Source organism: Nerophis ophidion, linkage group LG01 (genome assembly GCF_033978795.1).
Source record: "Nerophis ophidion isolate RoL-2023_Sa linkage group LG01, RoL_Noph_v1.0, whole genome shotgun sequence".
Lineage (NCBI taxonomy): Eukaryota > Metazoa > Chordata > Actinopteri > Syngnathiformes > Syngnathidae > Nerophis > Nerophis ophidion.
This window is the reverse complement of record NC_084611.1, coordinates 47,172,646-47,197,009: the sequence shown is the minus strand read 5'-3', so window position 1 is coordinate 47,197,009 and position 24,364 is coordinate 47,172,646. Positions and strand designations below refer to the sequence as shown.

Below are 24,364 nucleotides of genomic sequence, written 5' to 3'. Positions count from 1 at the left end.
TAATGGCTGTAGTTTGTTGTGGTAATTGTGATTTAATAGATGACAAAACAACACCACTGGCCATAACCTGATGTAATACAGGCGTGTTTCCACTAGGAGGCGCGTACACCACACAGGTGGTGATTTATTAGCTGATAAACACATGTAAAACAGACTTTTATCCACCAGGGAGCAAGCGTACACCATACTAGCCATAAACAAGTGTAATATAGGTTGTGTTCAGCAGGAGGCGCACATACATCATGAATATATGTAATACCATCTTGTGTCCAGCAGGAAGCGCGATACACCACACAGTTGGTGATGAACCAGTTGGGCTTTAATAACAGCTGAAGAAGAAGCGCAGCGAGACACACAAGAGACACATTTGGAAAGTTATTCAGCAAATATTTCACTAATCTTGCAATAACATTACAATAATATTACACCCATCAAATACAAAAGGAAGAAAGGGAGCCGGCAAGTATTGTCAGGGCTTAAAGAGACGACTTTAACGGTCGGACTGAGGCCAGAAGAGGAGCAGCAGTGTCGGTGAGATGACTTCCTAGCTAACATTAGCATGTATATTATTATCATTATTTATATTTGTATTTATATTTATAGTATTAACCTTTCTTCACTGCTACTGTCATCCATGTCCACTCAATACATCATCCTGCAAATGTTGACGTCACGCTGGCTCTACAACAACTAATAACTCTTCTTTACATCCAATGTCGTCTTTTAGTCAACATCTTGGTTATATGTAGTCTTTTAGTAAACATGTTTAATATGTTGTCTTTTAGTAAACATGCTTAATATGTTGTCTTTTAGTAAACATGTTTAATATGTTGTCTTTTAGTCAACATTATGTTAAACATAATGTTGACTAAAAGACAACCGGTTTAGCACGGTGCCAGCAACTTGAGGGTTGCAGGTTCGATTCCCGCTTCTGCCAACCTAGTCACTGCCGTTGTGTCCTTGGGCAAGACACTTTACCCACCTGCTCCCAGTGCCACCCACACTGGTTTGAATGTAACTTAGATATTGGGTTTCACTATGTAAAGCGCTTTGAGTCACTTGAGAAAAAGCGCTATATAAATATAATTCAGTTCAGTTCAATTCAGTTGTCTTTTAGTAAACATGCTTAATATGTATTTTTTAGTCAACATGTTTAATATGTTGTCTTTTAGTCAACATCTTGTTTATTATGTTGTCTTTTAGTCAACATCTTGTTTAATATGTTGTCTTTTAGTCAACATCTTGTTTAATATGTTGTCTTTTAGTAAACATGTTTAATATGTTGTCTTTTAGTCAACATCTTGTTTAATATATTGTCTTTTAGTAAACATGTTTAGTATTTTGTCTTTTAGTAAACATGTTTAATATGTTGTCTTTTAGTAAACATGTTTAATATGTTGTCTTTTAGTAAACATGTTTAATATGTTGTCTTATAGTAAACATGTTTAATATCACGGCTCTTACAAACCCCTTTTCCATTTGAGTTGGGAAATTGTGTTAGATGTAAATATAAACGGAATACAATGATTTGTCAATCCTTTCCAACCCATATTCAGTTGAATATACTACAAAGACAACATATTTGATGTTCAAAATGATCAACAATTTTTTTTGTGCAAATAATCATTAACTTTGGAATTTGATGCCAGCAACACGTGACAAAGAAGTTGGGAAAGGTGACAATAAATACTGATAAAGTCTAGGAATGCTCATCAAACACTTATTTGTAACATCTCACAGGTGTGCAGGCAAATTGGGAACAAGTGGGTGCCATGATTGGGTATAAAATCAGCTTCCATGAAATGCTAAGTAATTTACAAACAAGGATGGGGCAAGGGTCACAACTTTGTAGGCAAACTGTCAAACAGTTTTAGAACAACATTTCTCAACGGGCTATTGCAAGGAATTTAGGGATTTTACCATCTACGGTCCGTAAAATCATCAAAAGGTTCAGAGAATCTGGAGAAATCACTGCACGTCAGCGATGATATTACGGACCTTTGATCCCTGAGGCGGTACTGCATCAAAAACCGACATCAGTGTGTAAAGGATATCACCACATGGGCTCAGGAACATTTCATAAAACCACTGTCAGTAACTACTGTTGGTCGCTACATCTGTAAGTGCAAGTTAAAACTCTACTATGCAAAGCCAAATCCATTTATCAACAGCACCCAGAAACGCTGCCGGCTTCGCTGGGCCTGAGCTCATCTAAGATGGACTGATGCAAAGTGGAAAAGTGTTATGGGGTCTGACGTGTCCACTTTTCAAATTATATTTGGAAACTGTGGACATGGTGTCCTCCGGAACAAAGAGGAAAATAACCATCCGGATTGTTATAGGCGCAAAGTTCAAAAGCCAGCATGTGTGATGGTTTTGGGGTGTATTAGTGCCCAAGGCATGGGTAACTTACTCATCTGTGAAGGCACCATTATTGACGAAAGGTACATACAGGTTTTGGAGCAACATATGTTGTCTTTCAAGCAACGTTGTAATGACGCCCCTGCTTATTTCAGCAAGACAATGTCAAGCCACGTGTTACAACAGCGTAGCTTCATAGTAAAAGAGTGCGGATACTTTCCTGGCCTGCCTGCAGTCCAGACCTGTCTCCCATGGAAAATGTGTGGCGCATTATAAAGCGTAAAATACGACAGCAGAGACCCCGGACTGTTGAACGACTGAAGCTCTGCATAAAACAAGAATGGGAAAGAATTCCACTTTCAAAGCTTCAACAATTAGTTTCTTCAGTTCCCAAACATTTATTGAGTGTTGTTTAAAGGAAAGGTGATGTAACACAGTGGTGAACATGCCCTTTCCCAACTACTTTGGCACGTGTTACAGCCATGAAATTCAAAGTTAATTATTATTTGAAAAAAAAAAACAAATTTTATGAGTTTGAACATCAAATATCTTGTCTTTGTAGTGCATTCAATTGAATATGGGTTGAAAGTGATTTGCAAATCATTGTATTCCGTTTATATTTACATCTAACGCAATTTCCCAACTCATATGGAAACGGGGTTTGTAGTATACATATTGTTTAATATGTCGTCTTTTAGTAATCATGGTGTTGAATATCACGTCTTTTAGTATACACATTGTTTAAAGTGTCGTCTTTTAGTAAACATGTTGTTTAATATGTCGTCTTTTAGTAAACATTGTATTTAATATGTCGTCTTTTAGATGGATATCTGCACCATGTTGGTGTGCACATGAGTACTGACTTGGCCCTTGTTGTGATAGAAATCTGCACACTGCATACTGACAATGATGCCTTGGCCCTCGTTGTGACAGATACAGCATCGGTCAGAATGGATCCAGCACTACGCAGGGAGACGGAGCTCTTCAAGAAGAGAGCTTTGTCCACACCAGCTGTGGAGAAAAGACACACTGCATCAGAGTCTGCATCACACAAGAAGAAGAAGCCTAAAGTGGACAAGGAAGGATCTTCCTGGTCCAAGCCAAGCGCTGGTGAGTGAAGCAATAAATGACTTGAATGATAAAATATATTACAACTTATTCTCTCTCCGTAAGATCTTAGAAGGTGGGCAAATCCTTCACTCACAACTTATTCTATTGTAAGGAAAAGGATCCAATATGCACTCTGCTCATTAGGCCCTTTTCCAACAAAGGTTCTGGAACTTTGGGTTCCTGGAACTATATTTTGCTGTAGAATTGTGTGGTTTATGTTTCCACCACTTTTCATGTTACAGTTGATACAAACCAGGCTGATGAGGTATATTTATATACTGATACCATGTCAATAAATATTAGCTCACACTTCCTATATTGAAGTCTTAAGTCAATGAAATAATATACAAAACAAAATGATTAAGAAAATAACCTGTTCAATAAATTGTTCATAAAAAGTCAAGCTTTTGTCCGCAATGTCCAACAGTGGTAAAGTCAGTACATGATGGTGGTCCAAGGTCTTCATCACAACACTATTGTGCTTTTAGGACTCTGCTGCACTAATGTTTGTCTCCCAGGTTTACAACTGAACTTGGAGGCCAAGCATGCTGTCATTGCTGGGCTGGATGTTGAATAGCCCTGCTCCAATTTGGCTAATTTCATATGAATATCACAGCTTAGTAATTGTTAATATTTCATTGTTTGTTAGTAGGGAAGGGTATAGAATGTACTACTTTTCTAGATATCAACCAGATTGTGTCCGTATCACCGGGTACTGTTTGATGAAAAGGTCAAATGGTAGGGTAGAATATTCTGGTACCTTTTGTCGCCTGTGGCGCCACGTCAGGTTGCAGACTTTCAAGCACTTGGCGGGTGTAGTCATAGCGAGTGACCTCTGGGTGGTGTAGCAAGTTGCCATGCCAACAAAGAAAGTTTGTGGTCAAAAGTAAGGCTCTGCTTTTCAAACTTACTGATTGGATTTGCCATACACGCTACTCATTAGCAATTTTACATGGCAATTTTAAAACCTGTGATTTTAGTAATGAAAACGAGAGATGTTCCCATCCGGGATTTATACTGCCAATTCCCATCATCCGTGATACAAATATGTACTAACTCTATTTTTTGTAACATTTTATGGTGAGTACTATTAATTGTTGAAAACTTCCGCACACTAATTAAACCAGTTCCTTGTTCTCTTGTATTACATTCAATTGTTTGAAGAAAACAAGGTAAATAGTACACAATAACTAATCAAAAACTTGAATCTATTACTCATTTAAATCCTTTGGTTCTCCTGTGTCCAATGAATTATTCCCTGAATTTGCAAACATGAACAAAAACTGCATCAAAATGATTTTAAGAAAATAAATCTATGGAGCTAATGACTGTAGTATTCTGATAGTACCCTTGGTGACGACCACATTATGCATGGAACACTCTTCTGTTATCATCATTTACCTGATGACTCTTAAAACCTGCTGCTAAACTTCTACTTTACTTTTCTCATCAATATTGTAGCAAAATTGTATGAGAAAACTTCACATGTGGCTACGTCTTCATTTTATTCACTTTTAAAGCTTGGACCGTTATCAAGAGGTGTAACCATGATGTATAATAGTAGTGCTTTGCTCTGACAATTACAGATCAGCCTTCTTGTTCCAACTTAACTGCTTTTAATAAGGGGCACATCACAATCATGTCTGATATCTGACAGTGAACATATAGATGTATAATAGTGAACGTGTAGCTGTATAATAGCGAACATATAGATGTATAATAGTGAACATGTAGATGTATAATAGTGAACATATACAGTGGATGTATAACAGTGAACATATGGATGTATAATAGTGAACATATAGATGTATAATAGTGAACATATAGATGTATAATAGTGAGCATATAGATGTATAATAGTAAACATATAGATGTATAATAGTGAACGCGTAAATGTATAATAGCGAACATATAGATGTATTATAGTGAATATGTAGATGTATAATAGTGAACATATACAGTGGATGTATAATAGTAAATATATAGATGTATAATAGTGAACATATACAGTGGATGTATAATAGAAAATGTATAGATGTATAATAGTGAACATATACAGTGGATGTATAATAGTGAACATATGAATGTATAATAGTGAACATATATATGTATAATAGTGAACATATAGATGTATAATAGTGAATATATAGATGTATAATAGTGAATATTAGTGTTGTAACGGTACACAAAAATTTCGGTTCGGTACATACCTGGGTTTAGAGGTCACGAATAGGTTCATTTTCGGTACAGGAAGAAAACAACAAAATATAAATTTTTGGGTCATTTATTTACCAAATGTGTGAACAATGGCTTTATCCTTTTAACAATGGGAACACTATAGTAATTCTGCCAACGTTAATCCACATTACTCTGCCATCAAATTGTTGCTTAGAATAAATGAAATGACAAAACATTTCTTCTACATATAAGTTGTTGCTTAGAATAAATGAAATGACAAAAATGTTCTTCTACATAAAAAAAGTACAACATTAAACAGTCTCAAGTCAACTCATCATGCTTAATTTATTACAGTATTTGGGAAGCCTGTAGCTGATTTTTATTATGTAAATGTTATATTTTTGTCAACATGTGATAGCAGGGACCCTGCCATTCAAAACTAGGCTGCTACATTACTAATGATTAATGTAACTATAGCTGAAAAAATAGTACAATTGCAATAGGAGAGACTATTCATCCCTGAACACCATGGAGTTCATGTAGGCTTAATGATGCACTAACATTATTATATCAACTATGACTCTTCATTTAACATCATGTCCTTTTTTGCTGCTTCAACACAGCTCAATCAACACTGTCTGTAACACACACACGCACAAACACACACACACACACTGCAAAATGAGCTAACATTACGCTAAAAGCTAATTAGCCTTCACCTCAACCCAGGACTGCAAGTGAGCCGAGCTGCAGTTTGTTTCTAGAACGCCAACGGGCTCATAGTGATGTTAGTAGTAGTTGACTGGTAAATGTTTATTATCATTTGGGGAGAGTACGCAGTCTTATGCTCACCTGCTAAACACCTATCTGCTCGACGCTGAAGCGCTGACTGGGGATGTCCCGATCCAGGTTTTTGCACTTCCGATCCGATACCGATATTGTTTTTGCACTTCCGATCCGATACCAATACTAGCCGATACTGGCCTATCCGAGTATGTATTAAAGTTTAAAGTTATTTAGCCTACTTAGTTGTCAGATTCATGTTGAAAAGGGTTTTAGTACTCTTGATAGCAACTAGCCAGCTGAATTAGGTAAGTTTGAATAATACACAATGGTTGGTATTCAAGGATAAACACAAAATAGACAAAATTATACATGACAAACAGAAATGGCATCATTAAACAGTAAAAACGTGAACAGTGTAAAGTGCAAATAATGCTGTAAACATTATTAAAAAAAAGCAAAACACACAAACAACCTGAGTGGGATAAAATGTCTATAACTCAGCATCAATACTTGCTCTTGAACAAGTGTAAACTTAAAAAAAACAAACTATCTACACACTCCCTTCAATTGTTTCCCCCCTTTAGGGGGGGCAAACATTGAAGTCCAAGCGTAATGGGGAGATTCTTTCTAACAAAGACGAGCACTTCAAGATGCTCAGGTGTCAGCCTGCTCCTGTGTTCATCAATGATGAGTGCTAAAAAGCCTCTCACTCTCAAGAGTCATTAAAATGTCTTACAACTTTACCACCACGCTTCACTTTATTGTGGCATGTTTTGCACTCCACCTCTTCATCTTTTTCTTTTTGTAGGGTAACATAATCCCACACATCTGACGTTTTTACCGTAAAATTTAATTCACACGGCCGTCTTAACGGTTAGAACACAGACCTGTGGATGTGTTGAAGGTGTGCTGGAAAATGCGGAACGGAGCGTAGGGAGCAGCAGAAGAGTGAAATGTATTATTTAAATCGGTGCGTTGGAAAACACAGACCGCATTTTTTTTTAAAACTGGATCTGGATCGGCATTTTCCCATGCCTTGCCGATAAGCATTTTTGGCAAATATCGGCGGCCGATCAGATCCAAATATCGGATCTGGACAACCCTAGCGCTGACTACATGCACTCTGAATACACACTGCTGATTGGTTGTTACCGCTCTGAATTAGGGATGTCCCGATCCAGGTTTTTGCACTTCCGATCCGATACCGATATTTTTGCACTTCCGATCCGATACCGATACTGGCCTATCCGAGCATGTATTAAAGTTTAAAGGTATTTAGCCTACCTAGTTGTCAGATTTATGCTGGACAGGATTTTAGTACTCTTGATAACAAATAGCCAGCTGAATTAGGTGAGTTTGAATAATACACAATAGTTGGTATTCAAAGATAAACACAAAATATCAAAAATTATACATGACAAACAGAAATGGCATCATTAAACAGTAACAAAGTGAACAGTATGAAGTGCAAATAATGCTGTAAACATTAGTAAAAAAAAAGCAAAACACACAAACAACCTGAGTGGGATAGAATGTGTATAACTTAGCATCAATACTTGCTCTTGAACAAGTGTAAACTTAAAAAAAATATATATCTACACACTCCCTTCAATTGTTTGCCCCAGTCAGGGGGGAAAATTGAAGTCCAAGCATAATGGGGAGATTCTTTCTAACAAAGACGAGCACTTTAAGATGCTCAGGTGTCAGCCTGCTCCTGTGTTCATCAATGATGAGTGCTAAAAAGCCTCTCACTCTAAAGAGTCATCAAAATGTCTTACAACTTTACCACCACGCTTGACTTTATTGTGGCATGTTTTACACTCCACCTCTTCATCTTTTTTTGTTTTGTAGGGTAAAATAATACCACACAGCTGACATTTTTACCGTAACTTTTAATTCACACGGCCGTCTGAACGGTTACAACACAGACTTGTGGATGTTTTGAAGGTGTGCTGGAAAATGCGGAATGGAATGTAGGGAGCAGTAGAAGAGGGGAATGTATTATTTAAATCGGTGCGTTGGAAAACACGGACAGGGAGTTTTTTTTAAAAACTGGATCTGGATCGGCATTTTCCCATGCCTTGCCGATACGCATTTTTTGGCAAATATTGGCGACCGATCCGATCCAAATATCGGATCGGGACAACCCTACTCTGAATACGCTACCTCATATGTTCGTGTGGAAACTTGTTTCCGCACTGAACCGAAACCCCCATACCGAAACGGTTCAATACAAATACACCTACCGTTACACACCTAGTGAATATATAGATGTACAATAGTGAACATATAGCTGTATAATAGTGAGCAGATCGATGTATAATAGTAAACATATAATGGTATAATAGTGAACATATACAGTGGATGTATAATAGTGACCATATAGATGTATAATACTGAACATATACAGTGGATGTATAATAGTGAACATATGGATGTATAATAGTGAACATATATCTATATGTTCACTATTATACATCCATATGTATAATAGTGAATATATCGATCTTTAATAGTGAACATACACAGCAGATGTATAATAGTGAACATATAGATGTATAATAGTGAGCATATATATGTATAATAGTGAATATATATGTATAATAGTAAATATATTGATGTATAATTGTGAACATATAGCTGTATAATAGTGAGCGTATGGAAGTATAATAGTAAATATATAGATGTATAATAGTGAATACATGGATGTATAATATTGAATATATATATGTATAAAAGTGACTATATAGATGCATAATAGTGACTATATAGGTGTATAATAGTGAATATATAGATTTATAATTGTGAACATATACGGTAGATGTTTAATCATGAACATATATATGTATAGAAGTGAATATATAGAGATCTATAATAGTGAATATATAAATGTATAATAGTGAATACATATGTGTGATAGTGAACATATAGATGTGTAATAGTGAATATATAGATGTATAATGGTGAACATATAGATGTGTAATGGTGAACATATAGATGTGTAATAGTGAATATATATATGTGTAATAGTGAATATATAGATGTATAATAGTGGACATGTAGATGTGTAATAGTGAATATATAGATGTACAATAGTGAACATGTAGATCTGTAATATTGAACATATAGATGTGTAATAGTGACTATATAGATGTATAATAGTGAACATGTAGCAAACTGCGGGTTTGGCCCCCAGGTCTTGAGTTTGAGGCGTGTGTTCAAAGTGGTGGTGAACGCGCATTAAAAAAAGTCCTGACTAAAAAGGTATTTGGACAACTTGCTCCGTGCTGGGGGAGATGTGCCTCGGTCCAGCCTCATCTTGCCTGCTTCATCAGTGTGTTCTGAGCTGTGAGGGCAGTCTCCTCTGAGGGAGGTTCTGCTTCAGAAGGAATTAGCCTCCATTGTCTTTCTCCATGCTTCTATACCACCTCCATGTGGGAGTCGTTCCTTGCACGTGCTGCTCATCAGTTCTACACCACCTCCGTGTGGGAGTCTGGCTCCTTGCATGTGCTGCTCATCAGTTCTACACCCCGTCCGTGTGGGAGTCTGGCTCCTTGCATGTGCTGCTCATCAGTTCTACACCACCTACGTTTGGGAGTCTGGCTCCTTGCATGTGCTGCTCATCAGTTCTACACCACCTCCGTGTGGGAGTCTGGCTCCTTGCATGTGCTGCTCATCAGTACTATACCACCTCCGTGTGGGAGTCAGGCTCCTTGCACATGCTGCTCATCATATGGCTGCAGTTTCCTGGACCTTCCTCCTGCACTTGTTGGCGCGTCTTTCCTTTGGCGCAGCAGCCGCAGTCCAGGAGCTCGTAGAGCACGGCCAAGGCCGCCAAAGACAAGATGGTGAGGATGAAGAGCAGCAGGATGACGAAGCAGGCCACGTTCCAGCTGTCGTGGAAGGGGTAGACCTCCTGCGCCGGTAGGGAGACCTGGGACAGAGGCAGGACCTGCTGGTCTCTGGAGAGGTGATGAAGAAGCATCACTGTTGTGATGTTGTCCATGATATCTGCTTGCAAATAACACAAACATGCAGATTGTTCAAGTGGAAACACAGCAGAGCCTTTGGAGCCAAATAGTATTTAGTCAGCCACCAATTGTTCAAGTTGTCATTTTCATCATAGCTACACTTCAACTATGACAGAAACCACACTGTAGGAATTCTAATGAATGAGTTGGTGAATTCCTCTGTAAAAAAAAAAGGTATTTACAGCCATATCCTATTTAAAAATAACAGGAACTATAAATTATTGTCATTTTAGTAGGTAGACATATTTATGTTGCACTTTACTGTTTGTGTCTTCTTTTTGTCTATGCATGGGAGAGTGCGAAACAAAATTTTGATTCCTTTGTATGTCTTTACATGTAAAGAAATTGACAAATAAAGCTGACTTGACTTGACTTGACTTGGTCACCTACAAACAAGCAAGAGTTCTGGCTTTCACGGACCTGTAATTTCTTTTTGAAGAGGCTCATCTATCCTCCACTCCTTACCTGTATTAATGGCACCTGTTTGGCATCGGTATCAGTATAAAACACACCTGTCCATAACCTCAAACAGTCTCACTCCAAACTCCACTGGGACCAAGACCGAAGAGCTGTCAAAGGACAGCAGAAACAACATTGTAGATCTGCACTAGGCTGGCAAGACTGAATTTGCAATAGGTAAGATGCTTGGTGTGAAGAAATCAACCGTGGGAGCAATTATTAGAAAATGGAAGACATACAAATGACAAAAGCAGTGAAGTTGTCACCTTGTGTAAATGCTAAATAAAAAGAGAATACAATGATTTGCAAATCCTTTTCAATTCATATTCAGTTGAATAGACTGCAAAGACACTATGCTTAACGTTCCAACTGGAAAACTTCATTTTTGCAAATATTAGCTCATTTGGAATTTGATGCCTGCAACATGTTTCAAAAAAGCTGGCACAAGTGACAAAAAAGAGTGAGAAAGTTGAGGAATGCTCATCAAAGACTTATTTGGAACATCCCACAGGTGAACAGGCTAATTGAGAACAGGTGGGTGCCATGATTGGCTATAAAAGCAGCTTCCATGAAATGCTCACTCATTCACAAACAAGGACGGGGCGAGGCTCACCACTTTGTCAACAAATGCCTGAGCAAATTGTTTAAGAACAACATTTCTCAAGCAGCTATGGCAAGGAATTGAGGGATTTCACCATCTATGCTCCCTAATATCATCAAAAGGTTGACAGAATCTGGAAAAATCCCTGCACGTAAGCCATGATATTACACGCCTTCCATCCCTCAGGCGCTACTGCTTCAAAAAGCCACATCAGTGTGTAAAGGATATCACCACATGGGCTCAGGAACACCTCAGAAAACCACTGTCGGTAACTACAGTTGGTCGCTACATCTCTAAGTGCAAGTTAAAGCTCATCTAAGATGGACTGATGAAAATGCAAAAGTGTTCTGTGGTCTGACGAGTCCACGATTCAAATTGTTTGGAAACTGTGGACGTGGTGTCTTCTGGACCAAAGAGGAAAATAACTATCTGGACTGTTCTAGGCTGAAAGTGTAAAAGGCAGCATGTTTAATGGTATGGGGGTGTATTAGTGGCCAATGCATGGGCAACTTACCCATCTGTGAAGGCACCATTAATGCTGAAAAGGTACATACAGGTTTTGGAGCAACATATGTTGCCATCCAAGCAACGTTCTCATGGACGCCCCTGCTTATTTAAGACAATGCCAAGCCACGTGTTACAACAAGGCGGCTTCATAGTAAAAGAGTGCGGGTACCAAACTGGCATGACTGAGATCCAGACATTGAAAATGTGTGGTGCAATATGAAGGCTAAAATAACAAACATCACACTGCTCTAGAAGAGATCTGCATGGAGGAATGAGCCAAAATAGAAAATAGTGTGTGAAAACCTTGTGAAGACTTACAGAACACCTTTGACCTCTTTCATTGCCAACAAAGTATTGACCGAATACTTATTTTACACCATCATTTGCAAACACATTCTTTAAAAATGTGATTTCCTGGATTATTTTCCCTCCATTCTGTCTCTTATAGTGACATTTGACAAACACTAATGTATACACCACTCACTGGTTGTTGTTGACAACATCAACATGTGACAAACACTAATGTATACACCACTCGCTGGTTGTTGTTGACAACATCAACATGTGACAAACACTAATGTAAACACCACTCACTGGTTGTTGTTGACAACATCAACATGTGACAAACACTAGTGTATACACCACTCACTGGTTGTTGTTGTTGTTGTTGACAACATCAACATGTGACAAACACTAATGTATACACCACTCGCTGGTTGTTGCTGACAACATAAACATGTGACAAACACTAATGTATACACCACTCACATGTTGTTGACAACATCAACATGTGACAAACACTAATGCATACACCACTCACATGATGTTGTTGACAACATCAACATGTGACAAACACTAATGTATACACCACTCACATGATGTTGTTGACGATATCAACATGTGACAAACACTAGTGTATACACCACTCACATGATGTTGACAACATCAAGATGTGACAAACACTAATGTATACACCACTCACTGGTTGTTGTTGACAACATCAAGATGTGACAAACAGTAATGTATACACCACTCACTGGTTGTTGTTGACAACATCAACATGTGACAAACACTAATGTATACACCACTCACTGGTTGTTGTTGACAACGTCAACATGTGACAAACATCATATTACATTCATAGAGGTGAGGAAATAATCCTTTTTAGATGCATCACAATTCGGACATGTACAATTATGTAATTGATTAAAGGTAATTGATAACAATGATTGATGTAAATAAAGTAATGCAGACAGTTGTAAAATGTGTCGGACCCAGAGATCCCAACATCTCCTTAATTATAGCGCACCTATGTTCCAGTTTTGCACACATTTCCATCAATTTAATGAATGTGATGGGAATTGATTTAAATGTTTCTCATTGCAAATGCACTGTTTTTAAAAGTTGTAAGTGATAAAGGCTTATTTAGGGGATGCGGCAATAATAGGTTTTTAATGTAAACGTAGTTACCTAAAGGGTAAGGTGGCCAAAGATATATTCACATCTAACAGAGTCAGCCCAAACTGCAATATTTAGCATCATATCTTAGCATTTATTGAATAACAACTTTAGCATTGTTGTTGTTGTTGTGACACTTCCCTGTTTTCTGTAACGTCATGGACTTCACCTCAGATGGTTGCCATGACAAATCACACACAAGTGCACATTCATGCTGTTCTGTAGTAAGCCATCTTTATTTTACAGCCTGCATCCTAAATGATGCAAGGTGGCTGTAATGACATGTTGCTGCTGCTGCTGCTGCTATGTCCTCATGCATGCCTCACATGCAATGTTTGTTGTAGAAGAGGTAGGAATGGAAACCCACCTGCTTGTCGGTTTCAGTCTTCAGAAGATGCCAGTCAACAGATGCTGTGTGTTCCTCTCATGCACCACCTATCTCCTCTTCATGCCCCATTTATCTCCTCTTCATGCCCCACCTATCTCCTCTTCATGCACCACCGATCTCTTCTTCATGCCCCACCTAGCTCCTCTTTATGCACCAACTATCTCCTCTTCATGCCCCACCTATCTCCTCTTTATGCGCCAACTATCTCCTCTTCATGCACCACCTATCTCCTCTTTATGCACCACCGATTTCCTCTCTCATGCACCACCTATCTACTCTTTATGCACCAACCATCTCCTCTCTCATGCACCACCTATCTCTTCTCCTCCCTCGCTGCGCTCTTATGCACTATTTCTTCCTGTCATTGGCTGTGTTCCCTGAGCCCTGCCTCACATCCATTGGTCAGCCGGCATGTCACCATCCCTGTGGCTCCACCCACCAAGCAGCTCAGTCCTGAAGCACTGCTTGAATCATTCATCAATCTGAGTGTCTCTTGGTTATGATTGGACCTCTTCTGCTGCCTCCAGCGACTGACCGGCCTCATTGGACCCTCAGTAATTATTTAATGGTAGCAACCAAGCCGATTTGAGATGGCAATACCGATTATTAGTTGCAAAAGCGGCTTATATTTACAATACCCAAAAGCAGTGAATTAGTCACATTGTGTAAATGGTAAATAAAAAGAGAATACAACGAATCCTTTTCAACTTATATTCAATCGAATAGACCTCAAAGACAAGATATTTCATGTTCACACTGACAAACTATGTTTTTGCAAATAATCATGAAGTTAGAATTTAATGGCAGCAACATGTTGTAAAAAAGTTGTCACAGGGGCATTTTTACCAGTGTGTTACATGGCCTTTCCTTTTAACAACACTCAGTAAAGGTTTGGGAACTAAGGAGACACATTTTTGAAGGGGAATTTGTTCCCATTCTTGCTTGATGTACAGCTTAAGTTGTTCAACAGTCTCCCGCCTCATATTTTAGCCTTCATCTTGCACCACACATTTTCAATGTCTGGACGACAGGCAGGCCAGTCTAGTACCCGCACTCTTTTATTATGAAGCCACGCCGTTGTAACACTTGGCTTGGCATTGTCTTGCTGAAATAAGCAGGGGCGTCCATGATAACGTTGCTTGGATGGCAACATATGTTGCTCCAAAAGCTGTATGTACCTTTCAGCATTAATGGGGCCTTCTTGTCTTTGCAGTCTATTTAAGTGAATATAAGTTGAAAAATATTTGCAAATCATTGCATTCTCTTTTTATTTACCATTTACACAATGTGACAACTTCACTGCTTTTGCGGTTTGTATTTACAGTACCAATGACATTTAGTAGGGGTGTCCAAAATGTTTTTTTCCGATTAAATCATGTTTATTTGAAACAATTCTTAACCATTTAAAAAAATCCAAAATCTATTGAAAAATATATTTATTTTTTTCATCTGTATATGCAGCATACAGTATATATTCTAAATGTATGTATGTGTGTGTGTGTGTGTGTGTGTGTGTGTGTGTGTGTGTGTGTGTGTGTGTGTGTGTGTGTGTGTGTGTGTGTGTGTGTGTGTGTGTGAGAGATCGCCAGATGCCAATCAATGCCTTTCAATGACCATCACATAAAGGATAAAGGACACGTTTGTAATAATTGTGAACATTTCCAATGTCTTCATAATATATACACACACTTGAAATCATCTTGTCCTATTTCTCACATAGTCCATCATACTCAAGTGATGTTCTCTTCTGCTCTTCCCCAGAGTCCAGTAATGGCAGCTTCAACATTAAGACCAGCTCTGGCTACAAGTTTGGTTGCCTGGCCAAGATAGTCAATTATATGAAGGTAAGGTGGAACGTCTTTCTCCTCCATGTTGACTCACTTTCACATCACACATGTTTAGTAAGAATTGTTTTAGTTGTATTGTAAAACTTACAAACGTTGCTTGGAGTGGTTAATGAAGAATCCATACCAGTATAAACGCTGTGGGGAATTAGAAGACTGAACGACACTTTGACTTCCGGTTGAAAGTTTTAAACAGCAGAAATTCCCATTCACCCAGCTGCCCCTGCAGTGAGCAAACTTATCCAAAAGACGGCCCCATGCATAGCACACACAAAAACAAATCGTTTAAGACCCAGTGATGTCAAACATGATGAACAGGTTCAATCTGGCCCGCTTAATGACTGCTCAGTGTCCCATTGAGCTACATTTTCAAATGAAAGAAACTGCTTTTCTTAATGTGTCCACTAGATGTTGCAAAAGCAATTCTGTTAGGGAAGCAGATAGTTGATACCGGGGCGATCAAGAACAAAAGCAGTGAAGTTGTCTCGTTGTGTAAATAGTAAATAAAAAGAGAATAGTGTAGGTGTTGCTTTAAGGACATCATTCACCAAACCAGTTCACTCCACTTTGTCCTCATTATTCTCTGTCATTCTTATACTGTGCACATACCAATGTTGTGCTTCTTTAACCTTCATATACAGTATGCAGGTAAGAGTCAGTCATTCGGTGCGGCACCTTTAAGTGACCGCCAGGAGATTTACCCAAAGGTGGGGGGTTGTTGTGACCGCTTTTTTTGACTCTCTTTGATATAAGCAGTCTTTCATCCTCCTCTTGGATGTAATAAACGGTGCACACGTTTTGAGAGTCAAAAGATACTTCAACTTGTCTTGTTTTCACGTTATAAGCACAACAATACAATGATTTGCAAATCATTTCCAACTTATATTCAATTGAATAGACTGCAAAGACAAGATATTTCATGCTCACGCTTACAAACTTTGCCGTCCTCATCTGTAACTTTCTTTTTTGCAAATAATCATGAACTTAGAATTTAATGGCAGCAACACATTGCAAAAAAAGGCATTTTTACCAGTGTGTTACATGGCCTTTCATTTTAACAACACTCAGTAAAGGTTTGGGAACTGAGGAGACACATTTTTGAAGTGGAATTTGTTCTCATTCTTGCCTGATGTACAGCTTAAGTTGTTCAACAATCTCCCGCCTCATATTTTAGCCTTCACACATTTTCAGTGTCTGGACTACAGGCAGGCCAGTCTAGTACCTGCACTCTTTTACTATGAAGCCACGCTGTTGTAGCATATGGCTTGGCATTGTCCTGCTGAAATAAGCAGGGGCGTCCATGATAACGTTGCTGGGATGGCAAAATATGTTGCTCCAAAAGCTGTATGTACCTTTCAGCATTAATGGTGCCTTCACAGATGTGTAAGTTACCCATGCCTTGGCCACTAATACACCCCCATACCATCACACATGCTGCCTTTTATTTCCCCTCTGGGATGAATAAAGTACTTCTGATTCTGATTTACAACTTTGCGCCCAGAAAACAATCCAGATGTTTTTTTTTCCTCTTTGGTCCACAGTTTCCGAAAATAATTTCAAATGTGAACTCCTCAGACCACAGAAGACTTTTCCACTTTGCATCAGTCCATCTTAGATGAGCTTGGGCCCAGCGAAGCGTTTCTGGGTGTTGTTGATAAATGGCTTTGGCTTTGCATAGTAGAGTTTTAACTTGCACTTACAGATGTAGTGACCTACTGTAGTTACTGACAGTGGTTTTCTGAAGTGTTCCTGAGCCCTTGTGTTGATATCCTTTACACACTGATGTGGCTTTTTGAAGCCTGAGGGATGGAAGGTTTGTAATAACATGGCTTATGTGCAGTGATTTCTCCACATTTTCTCAACTTTTCAATATTACGGAGCGTAGATGGTGAAATCCCTAAATTCCTTGCAATAGCTGCTTGAGAAATGTTGTTCTGAAACAATTTTCTCAGGCATTTGTTGACAAAGTGGTGACCCTCGCCCCGTCCTTGTTTGTGAATGAGTGAGCATTTCATGGAAGCTGCTTTTATAGCCAATCATGGCACTCACCTGTTCCCAATTAGCCTGTTCACCTGTGGGATGTTCCAAATAAGTCTTTGAAGAGCTTTCCTCAACCTTTTCACTCTTTTTTTTCCACTTGTGCCAGCTTATTTGAAACATGTTGCAGCCATCAAATCCCAAATGAGCTAATATTTGCAAAAAAGAACAAGGTTCCTCAGTGTGACCATGAAATATCTTGTCTTTGCAGTCTATTCAATTGAATATAAGATGAAAAGGATTTATTGTATTCTCTTTTACAGTGGGGCAAAAAAGTATTTAGTCAGCCACCGATTGTGCAAGCTCTCCCACTTTAAATGATGACGGAGGTCTGTAATTTACATCATAGGTACACTTCAACTGTGAGAGACAGAATGTGAAAAAAAAATCAGGAATTCACATTGTAGGAATTTTAAAGAATTTATTTGTGATTAAGTTGGTGTAAAATAAGTATTTGGTCAATAACAAAAATTCAACTCAATACTTTGTAATATAACCTTTGATGGCAATAACAGAGGTCAAATGATTACTATAGGTCTTTACCAGGTTTGCACACACAGTAGCTGGTAGTTTGGCCCATTCCTCTAAGGAGATCTTCTCAAAAGAATTTATGTTTTGGGGCTGTCGCTGAGCATCACAGACTTTCAACTCCCGCCACAGATTTTCTATGGGGTTGAGGTCTGGAGACTGGCTAGGTCATTCCATGACTTTCAAATGCTTCTTACGGAGCCATTCCTTCGTTGCCTGGATGGTGTGTTTGGGATCATTGTCATGCTAGAAAACCCAGCCACGTTTCATCTTCAAAGCTCTCACTGATGGAATGAGGTTTTGGCTCAAAATCTCACGATACATTGCCCCACTCATTCTTTCCTTAACACGGATCAGTTGTCCTGTCCCCTTAGCAGAAAAACAGCCCCAAAGCATGATGGTTCCACCCCCATGCTTCACAGTAGGTATGGTGTTCTTGGGATGCAACTCAGTATTCTTCTTCCTCCAAACACGACGAGTTGAGTTTATACCAAAAAGTTCTATTTTGGTTTTATCTGACCACATGACATTCTCCCAATCCTTTACTGTATCATCCATGTGCTCTCTGGCAAACTTCAGACGGGCCTGGACATGCACTGGCTTAAGCAGGGGGACACGTCTGGCACTGCAGGGTTTGATTATCTGTCGGCGTAGTGTGTTACTGATGGTAACCTTTGTTACTTTGGTCACAGCTCTCTACAGGTCATTCACCAGGTCCCCCCGTGTGGTTCTGGGATTTTTGCTCACCGTTCTCATGATCATTTTGACCCCACGGGATGACATCTTGCGTGGATCCCCAGATCGAGGGAGATTATCAGTGGTCTTGTATGTCTTCCATTTTCTGATAATTGCTCCCACATTTGATTTTTTCACACCAAGCTGCTTGCCTATTGTAGATTCACTCTTCCCAGTAGTGTGCAGGTGTACAATTATTTTCCTGGTGTCCTTCGACAGCTCTTTGGTCTTGGCCATAGTGGAGTTTGGAGGCTGACTGTTTGAGGCTGTGGACAGGTGTCTTTTAAACAAATAACGAGTTCAAACAGGTTCCATTAATACAGGTAACGAGTGGACGACAGAAGAGCTTCTTAAAGAAGAAGTTACAGGTCTGTGAGAGCCAGAGATCTTCCTTGTTTGAAGTGACCAAATACTTATTTTCCACCATAATTTGCAAATAAATTCTTTAAAATTCCTACAATGTGAATTCCTGGATTTGTTTTTCATATTCTGTCTCTCACAGTTGAAGTGTACCTATGATGAAAATTACAGACCTCTGTCATCATTTTAAGTGGGAGAACTTGCACAATCGGTTGCTGACTAAATACCTTTTTGCCCCATTGTACACAACCTGACAACTTCACTGCTTTTGGACTTTGTAATTTTAAACCACATTGACAAACTTCATCCATTTCACACTCACCATGACAACCTTTACAACCTGCATGAATACAACAGCAGTGGTCAATGTCATGAACACAGTCTGCCATAAAGAAGCATGTTTCCATGGTCAGCAGGCCAAAACAGTCTGCCATAAAGAAGCATGTTTCCATGGTCAGCAGGCCAATACAGTCTGCCATAAAGAAACATGTTTCCATGGTCTGCAGGCCAACACAGTCTGCCATAAAGAAGCATGTTTCCATGGTCAGCAGGCCAACACAGTCTGCCATAAAGAAGCATGTTTCCACGGTCAGCAGGCCAACACAGTCTGCCATAAAGAAGCATGTTTCCATGGTCAGCAGGCCAACACAGTCTGCCATAAAGAAGCATGTTTCTTGGATAAAAAAGAAAGTAAAATCATATAAAACAATTATATTAAAAATAGTAATTAATGATAGTGTTAGTGGACCGGCGACACACACAATCATGTGTGTTTCAGGGACTGTGTCCCTTGCAGACTGTTATATATGTTGTGGGAACCAGAATTTTGGGAGCAGAAAGAAATAACCCTTTTTTTGTGTGAGTGGGTGTGGATGAGTGTGAATGGGGGAGGGAGGGGTTTTCTTTGGAGGGTTGATGCACTAATGGAAAGTGTATCGTGTGTTTTTTTATGTTGAGTTAATAAAAAAAATTAAAAAAAGAAGCATGTTTCCATGGTCAGCAGGCCAACACAGTCTGCCATAAAGAAGCATATTTCCATGGTCAGCAGGCCAAGGACAGTGGACAGAGTGCAAGATGGAGGAGAGAGAACATTACTCATGGGATCATGGCAGTAATTCCATGTTTCATCCTTGTCTGTCAGACGCGACATCAGAATGGCGACACACACTTCCTGTCACTAGAGGAAATTCTGGATGAGACCAAACTCCTTGACATCGGCATGAAACAGAAGCAGTGGCTCATGACTGAGGTTTGTGACCTGGAGAGAAGACATGTCCTTTTCCCTGAGGAACATTTGGAGTTCAGTCACTTAAAGAGCCGACTCTGGTTCCTCCTTTCTCTCAAAATGTGCTTGTAGTTGTTTATCTCGATCAGTACAGTGCTGTGATCTTCTAACACTAAGCTTTCTTCACTTTCTGGACTGCAGGCACTGGTCAACAACCCTAAGATCGATGTCCGGGATGGCACTTACGGCTTCAAGCCCAAGTACAACCTGAAAGACAAGAAGGCTTTACTGAGGCTGCTGGACAAACACGACCAGTTGGGCCTGGGAGGAGTTCTGCTGGATGATGTGGAGGAGGGCCTGCCCAACTCTGCTAAGGCCATCAAGGTCCTCACTTACATCCAAACATCCTCATCTTCCTCATCTGTAACATTCTCCTTGCCTTCCTCATCTTCCTCAACTGTAACATTCTTCTTGCCTTTCTCAACTGTAACATTCTCTTTGCCTTCCTCATCTTCCTCAACTGTAACATTCTCCTTGCCTTCCTCATCTTTCTCAACTGTAACATTCTCCTTGCCTTCCTCAACTGTAACATTCTCCTTGCCTTCCTCATCTTCCTCAACTGTAACATACACCTTGCCTTCCTCAACTGTAACATTCTCTTTGCCTTAATCATCTTCCTCAACTGTAACATTCTCCTTTCCTTTCTCATCTTCCTCAACTGTAACATTCTCCTTGCCTTCCTCAACTGTAACATTCTCCTTGCCTTATTCATCTTCCTCAACTGTAACATTCTCCTTGCCTTCTTCAACTGTAACATTCTCTTTGCCTTCTTCATCTTCCTCAAATTTAACATTCTCCTTTCCTTCCTCATCTTCCTCAACTGTGACATTCTCCTTGCCTTCCTCAACTGTAACATTCTCTTGCCTTCCTCATCTTCCTCAACTGTAACATTCTCCTTGCTTTCCTCAACTGTAACATTCTCTTTGCCTTCCTCATCTTCATCAACTGTAACATTTTCCTTGCCTTCCTCATTTTCCTCAACTGTAACATTCTCCTGGCCTTCCTCATCATCCTCAACTGTAAACTTCTCCTTGCCTTCCGCATCTTCCTCAACTGTAACATTCTCTTTGCCTTCCTCATCTTCCGCAATTTTAACATTCTCCTTGACTTCCTCATCTTCCTCAACTGTAACATTCTCCTTGTCTTCCTCAACTGTAACATTCTCCTTGCCTTCTTCATCTTCCTCAAATGTAACATTCTCCTTGCTTTCCTTAACTGTAAAATTCTCTTTGCCTTCCTCATCTTCCTCAATTTTAACATTCTCCTTTCCTTCCTCATCTTCCTCAACTGTGACATTCTCCTTGCCTTCCTCAACTGTAACATTTTCCTTGCCTTCCTCAACTGTAACATTCTCTTTGCCTTCCTCATCTTCCTCAAATGTAACATTCTCCTTGCCTTCTTCATCTTCCTCAACTGTAAAATTCTCCTTGCCTTCCTCATCTTCCTCAACTATAACATTCTCCTTGCCTTCCTCAACTGTAACACTCTCTTTGCCTTCCTCATCTTCCTCAATTGTAACATTCTCCTTGCCTTCCTCAACTGTAACATTCTCTTTGCCTTCCTCATCTTCATCAACTGTAATGTTCTTCTTGCCTTCCTCATCTTCCTCAACTGTAATATTCTCCTTGCCTTCCTCATCTTTCTCACCTGTAAAATTCTCCTTGCCTTCCTCATCTTCCTCAACTGTAACATTCTCCTTGCCATCCTCAACTGTAACATTATTTTTGCCTTCCTCATCTTCCTCAATTGTAACATTCTCCTTGCCTTCCTCATCTTCCTCAACTGTAACATTCTCATTGCATTCCTCAACTGTAACATTCTACTTGCCTTCCTGAACTGTAACATTCTCCTTGCCTTCTTTATCTTCCTCAACTGTAACATTCTCTTTGCCTTCCTCAATTTTAACATTCTCCTTTCCTTCCTCATCTTCCTCAACTGTGACATTCTCCTTGCCTTCTTCAACTGTAACATTCTCCTTGCCTTCCTCATCTTCCTCAATAGTAACATTCTCCTTGCCTTCCTACACTGTAACATTCTCTTTGCCTTCCTCATCTTCCTCAACTGTAACATTCTCCTTGCCTTCCTCAACTGTAAAATTCTCCTTGCCTTCCTTATCTTCCTCAACTGTAATATTCTCCTTGCCTTCCTCAACTGTAACATTCTCTTTGCCTTCCTCACTTCCTCAATTGTAACATTATCCTTGCCTTCCTCATCTTCCTCAACTGCAACATTCTCCTTGCCTTCCTCATCTTCCTCAACTGTAACATTCTCCTTGCTGTCCTCATCTTCCTCAACTGTAACATTCTCCTTGCCGTCCTCATCTTCCTCAACTGCAACATTCTTACCTGTTTCAGGTCTTGGGGGATCAGATCACATTCGTGACCAGACCAGATAAGAAGAAGATCTTGTTCTACAATGACAAACACTGCCAGTTTGTGGTGGATGAAGGTGACCACTCTTACACCTTACTTCACTTTGTGGTGGATGAAGTGTGACAATATTACAGACATTGAAGTGTTAGAATGTTACGGAATGTTACAGCCATTGGAGTGGGACTCACAACAGTTCACTGTGTGGTGGCAGCATCATGCTGTGGGGATGAGAGATTGGAATATGAGTCAGGATAGAGGGAAAGGTGAGTGCAGCAATGTACAAAGACATGCTGGATGAAAACCTACACTTCATTCAACCTGATGGAGATTGACAGGTGCTGCAAAGAGGAATGAGAGAAAGTAGCCAAAGATAGGTGTGCCAAGTTTGTGGCATGGTATTCAAAAAGACTTGAGGTGTAATTGCCGCCAAAGGTGCATCAACTAAGTATTGATCAGAGGATGTCAATACTTATCTTTATGGCATTTGTTCCTTTTTCATTGTAATTCATTTCAAAAAGGTGAAACATGTTTTTTTCATGATGGTTATTGTGTGTAGAATTTTGAGGACAAGAATGAATGTACTCCACTTTGGAAACAGGCTGTTACATGACCCCATGGTGCTGTTGTGTCTCACCTTCTGCTTCCTCCCTGTCCACGGGTAGAATTCCAGAAGTTGTGGAGAAGTGTTCCTGTGGACTCCATAGACGAGGAGAAGATTGAGGAGTACTTAAAGAAGCAAGGCATCTCCTCCATGCAGGAGTCAGGACCAAAGAAAGTGGTCAGTGTACACGTCCTCCCCCTGGTGGAGCCAGGACAGTATTACAGCTTCTGACTTGTGTGTGGGCCTCCTGCAGCTGGCAGTGCAGAAGAGGAAGAAGCAAGCGGGTCAGAGGAAGAGACACTTCAAGACCCACAACAACCACCTGGCGGGGGTCCTGGAAGACTACACCGATGGTGTGCCTGCCAAAAAGTGATCTTTCTTGTCTTGTTCTGTGAACAACTACTACTTAAGTTGTGGCTGGCATCCTGCTCACGTCACGTAAGATCTTTCACTCATCATTCTAGGTCAACACTTTACCCACTTTTTATTCAGCACCAAAGTGTGTGTGTGTGTGTGTGTGTGTGTGTGTGTGTGTGTGTGTGTGTGTGTGTGTGTGTGTGTGTGTGTGTGTGTGTGTGTGTGTGTGTGTGTGTGTGTGTGTGTGTGTGTGTGTGTGTGTGTGTGTGTGTGTGTGTGCGTGCAGAACTCACTGATGACATTATGTGGCACATTTTAATAAATGTCTCCAACTTACTCCTCTCTTCACTCCATTGGCAGAATGGA

General features: G+C 39.7%; 2 protein-coding genes across 2 annotated transcripts; one reads left to right on the top strand and one right to left on the bottom strand.

Moving 5' to 3' along the window:
* Window positions 1–295: 295 nt before the first annotated feature.
* On the top strand, window positions 296–24,334 carry gtf2e2 (general transcription factor IIE, polypeptide 2, beta). The gene is made up of 8 exons (XM_061905172.1): window positions 296–531; window positions 3,295–3,471; window positions 15,641–15,723; window positions 20,525–20,632; window positions 20,810–20,992; window positions 23,023–23,116; window positions 23,703–23,818; window positions 23,895–24,334. Exons 2-8 carry the CDS (start codon window positions 3,312–3,314, stop codon window positions 24,012–24,014), a joined length of 864 nt encoding a protein of 287 aa, XP_061761156.1. The 5' UTR covers window positions 296–531; window positions 3,295–3,311; the 3' UTR covers window positions 24,015–24,334.
* Window positions 5,740–14,199, bottom strand: smim18 (small integral membrane protein 18). Its single transcript, XM_061905198.1, has 2 exons — window positions 13,859–14,199; window positions 5,740–10,446 (listed from the first exon to the last, which is right to left on the bottom strand). The coding sequence occupies exon 2, from the start codon at window positions 10,439–10,441 to the stop codon at window positions 10,118–10,120; it is 324 nt and encodes a 107-aa protein (XP_061761182.1). The 5' UTR covers window positions 10,442–10,446; window positions 13,859–14,199; the 3' UTR covers window positions 5,740–10,117.
* Window positions 24,335–24,364: the final 30 nt, after the last annotated feature.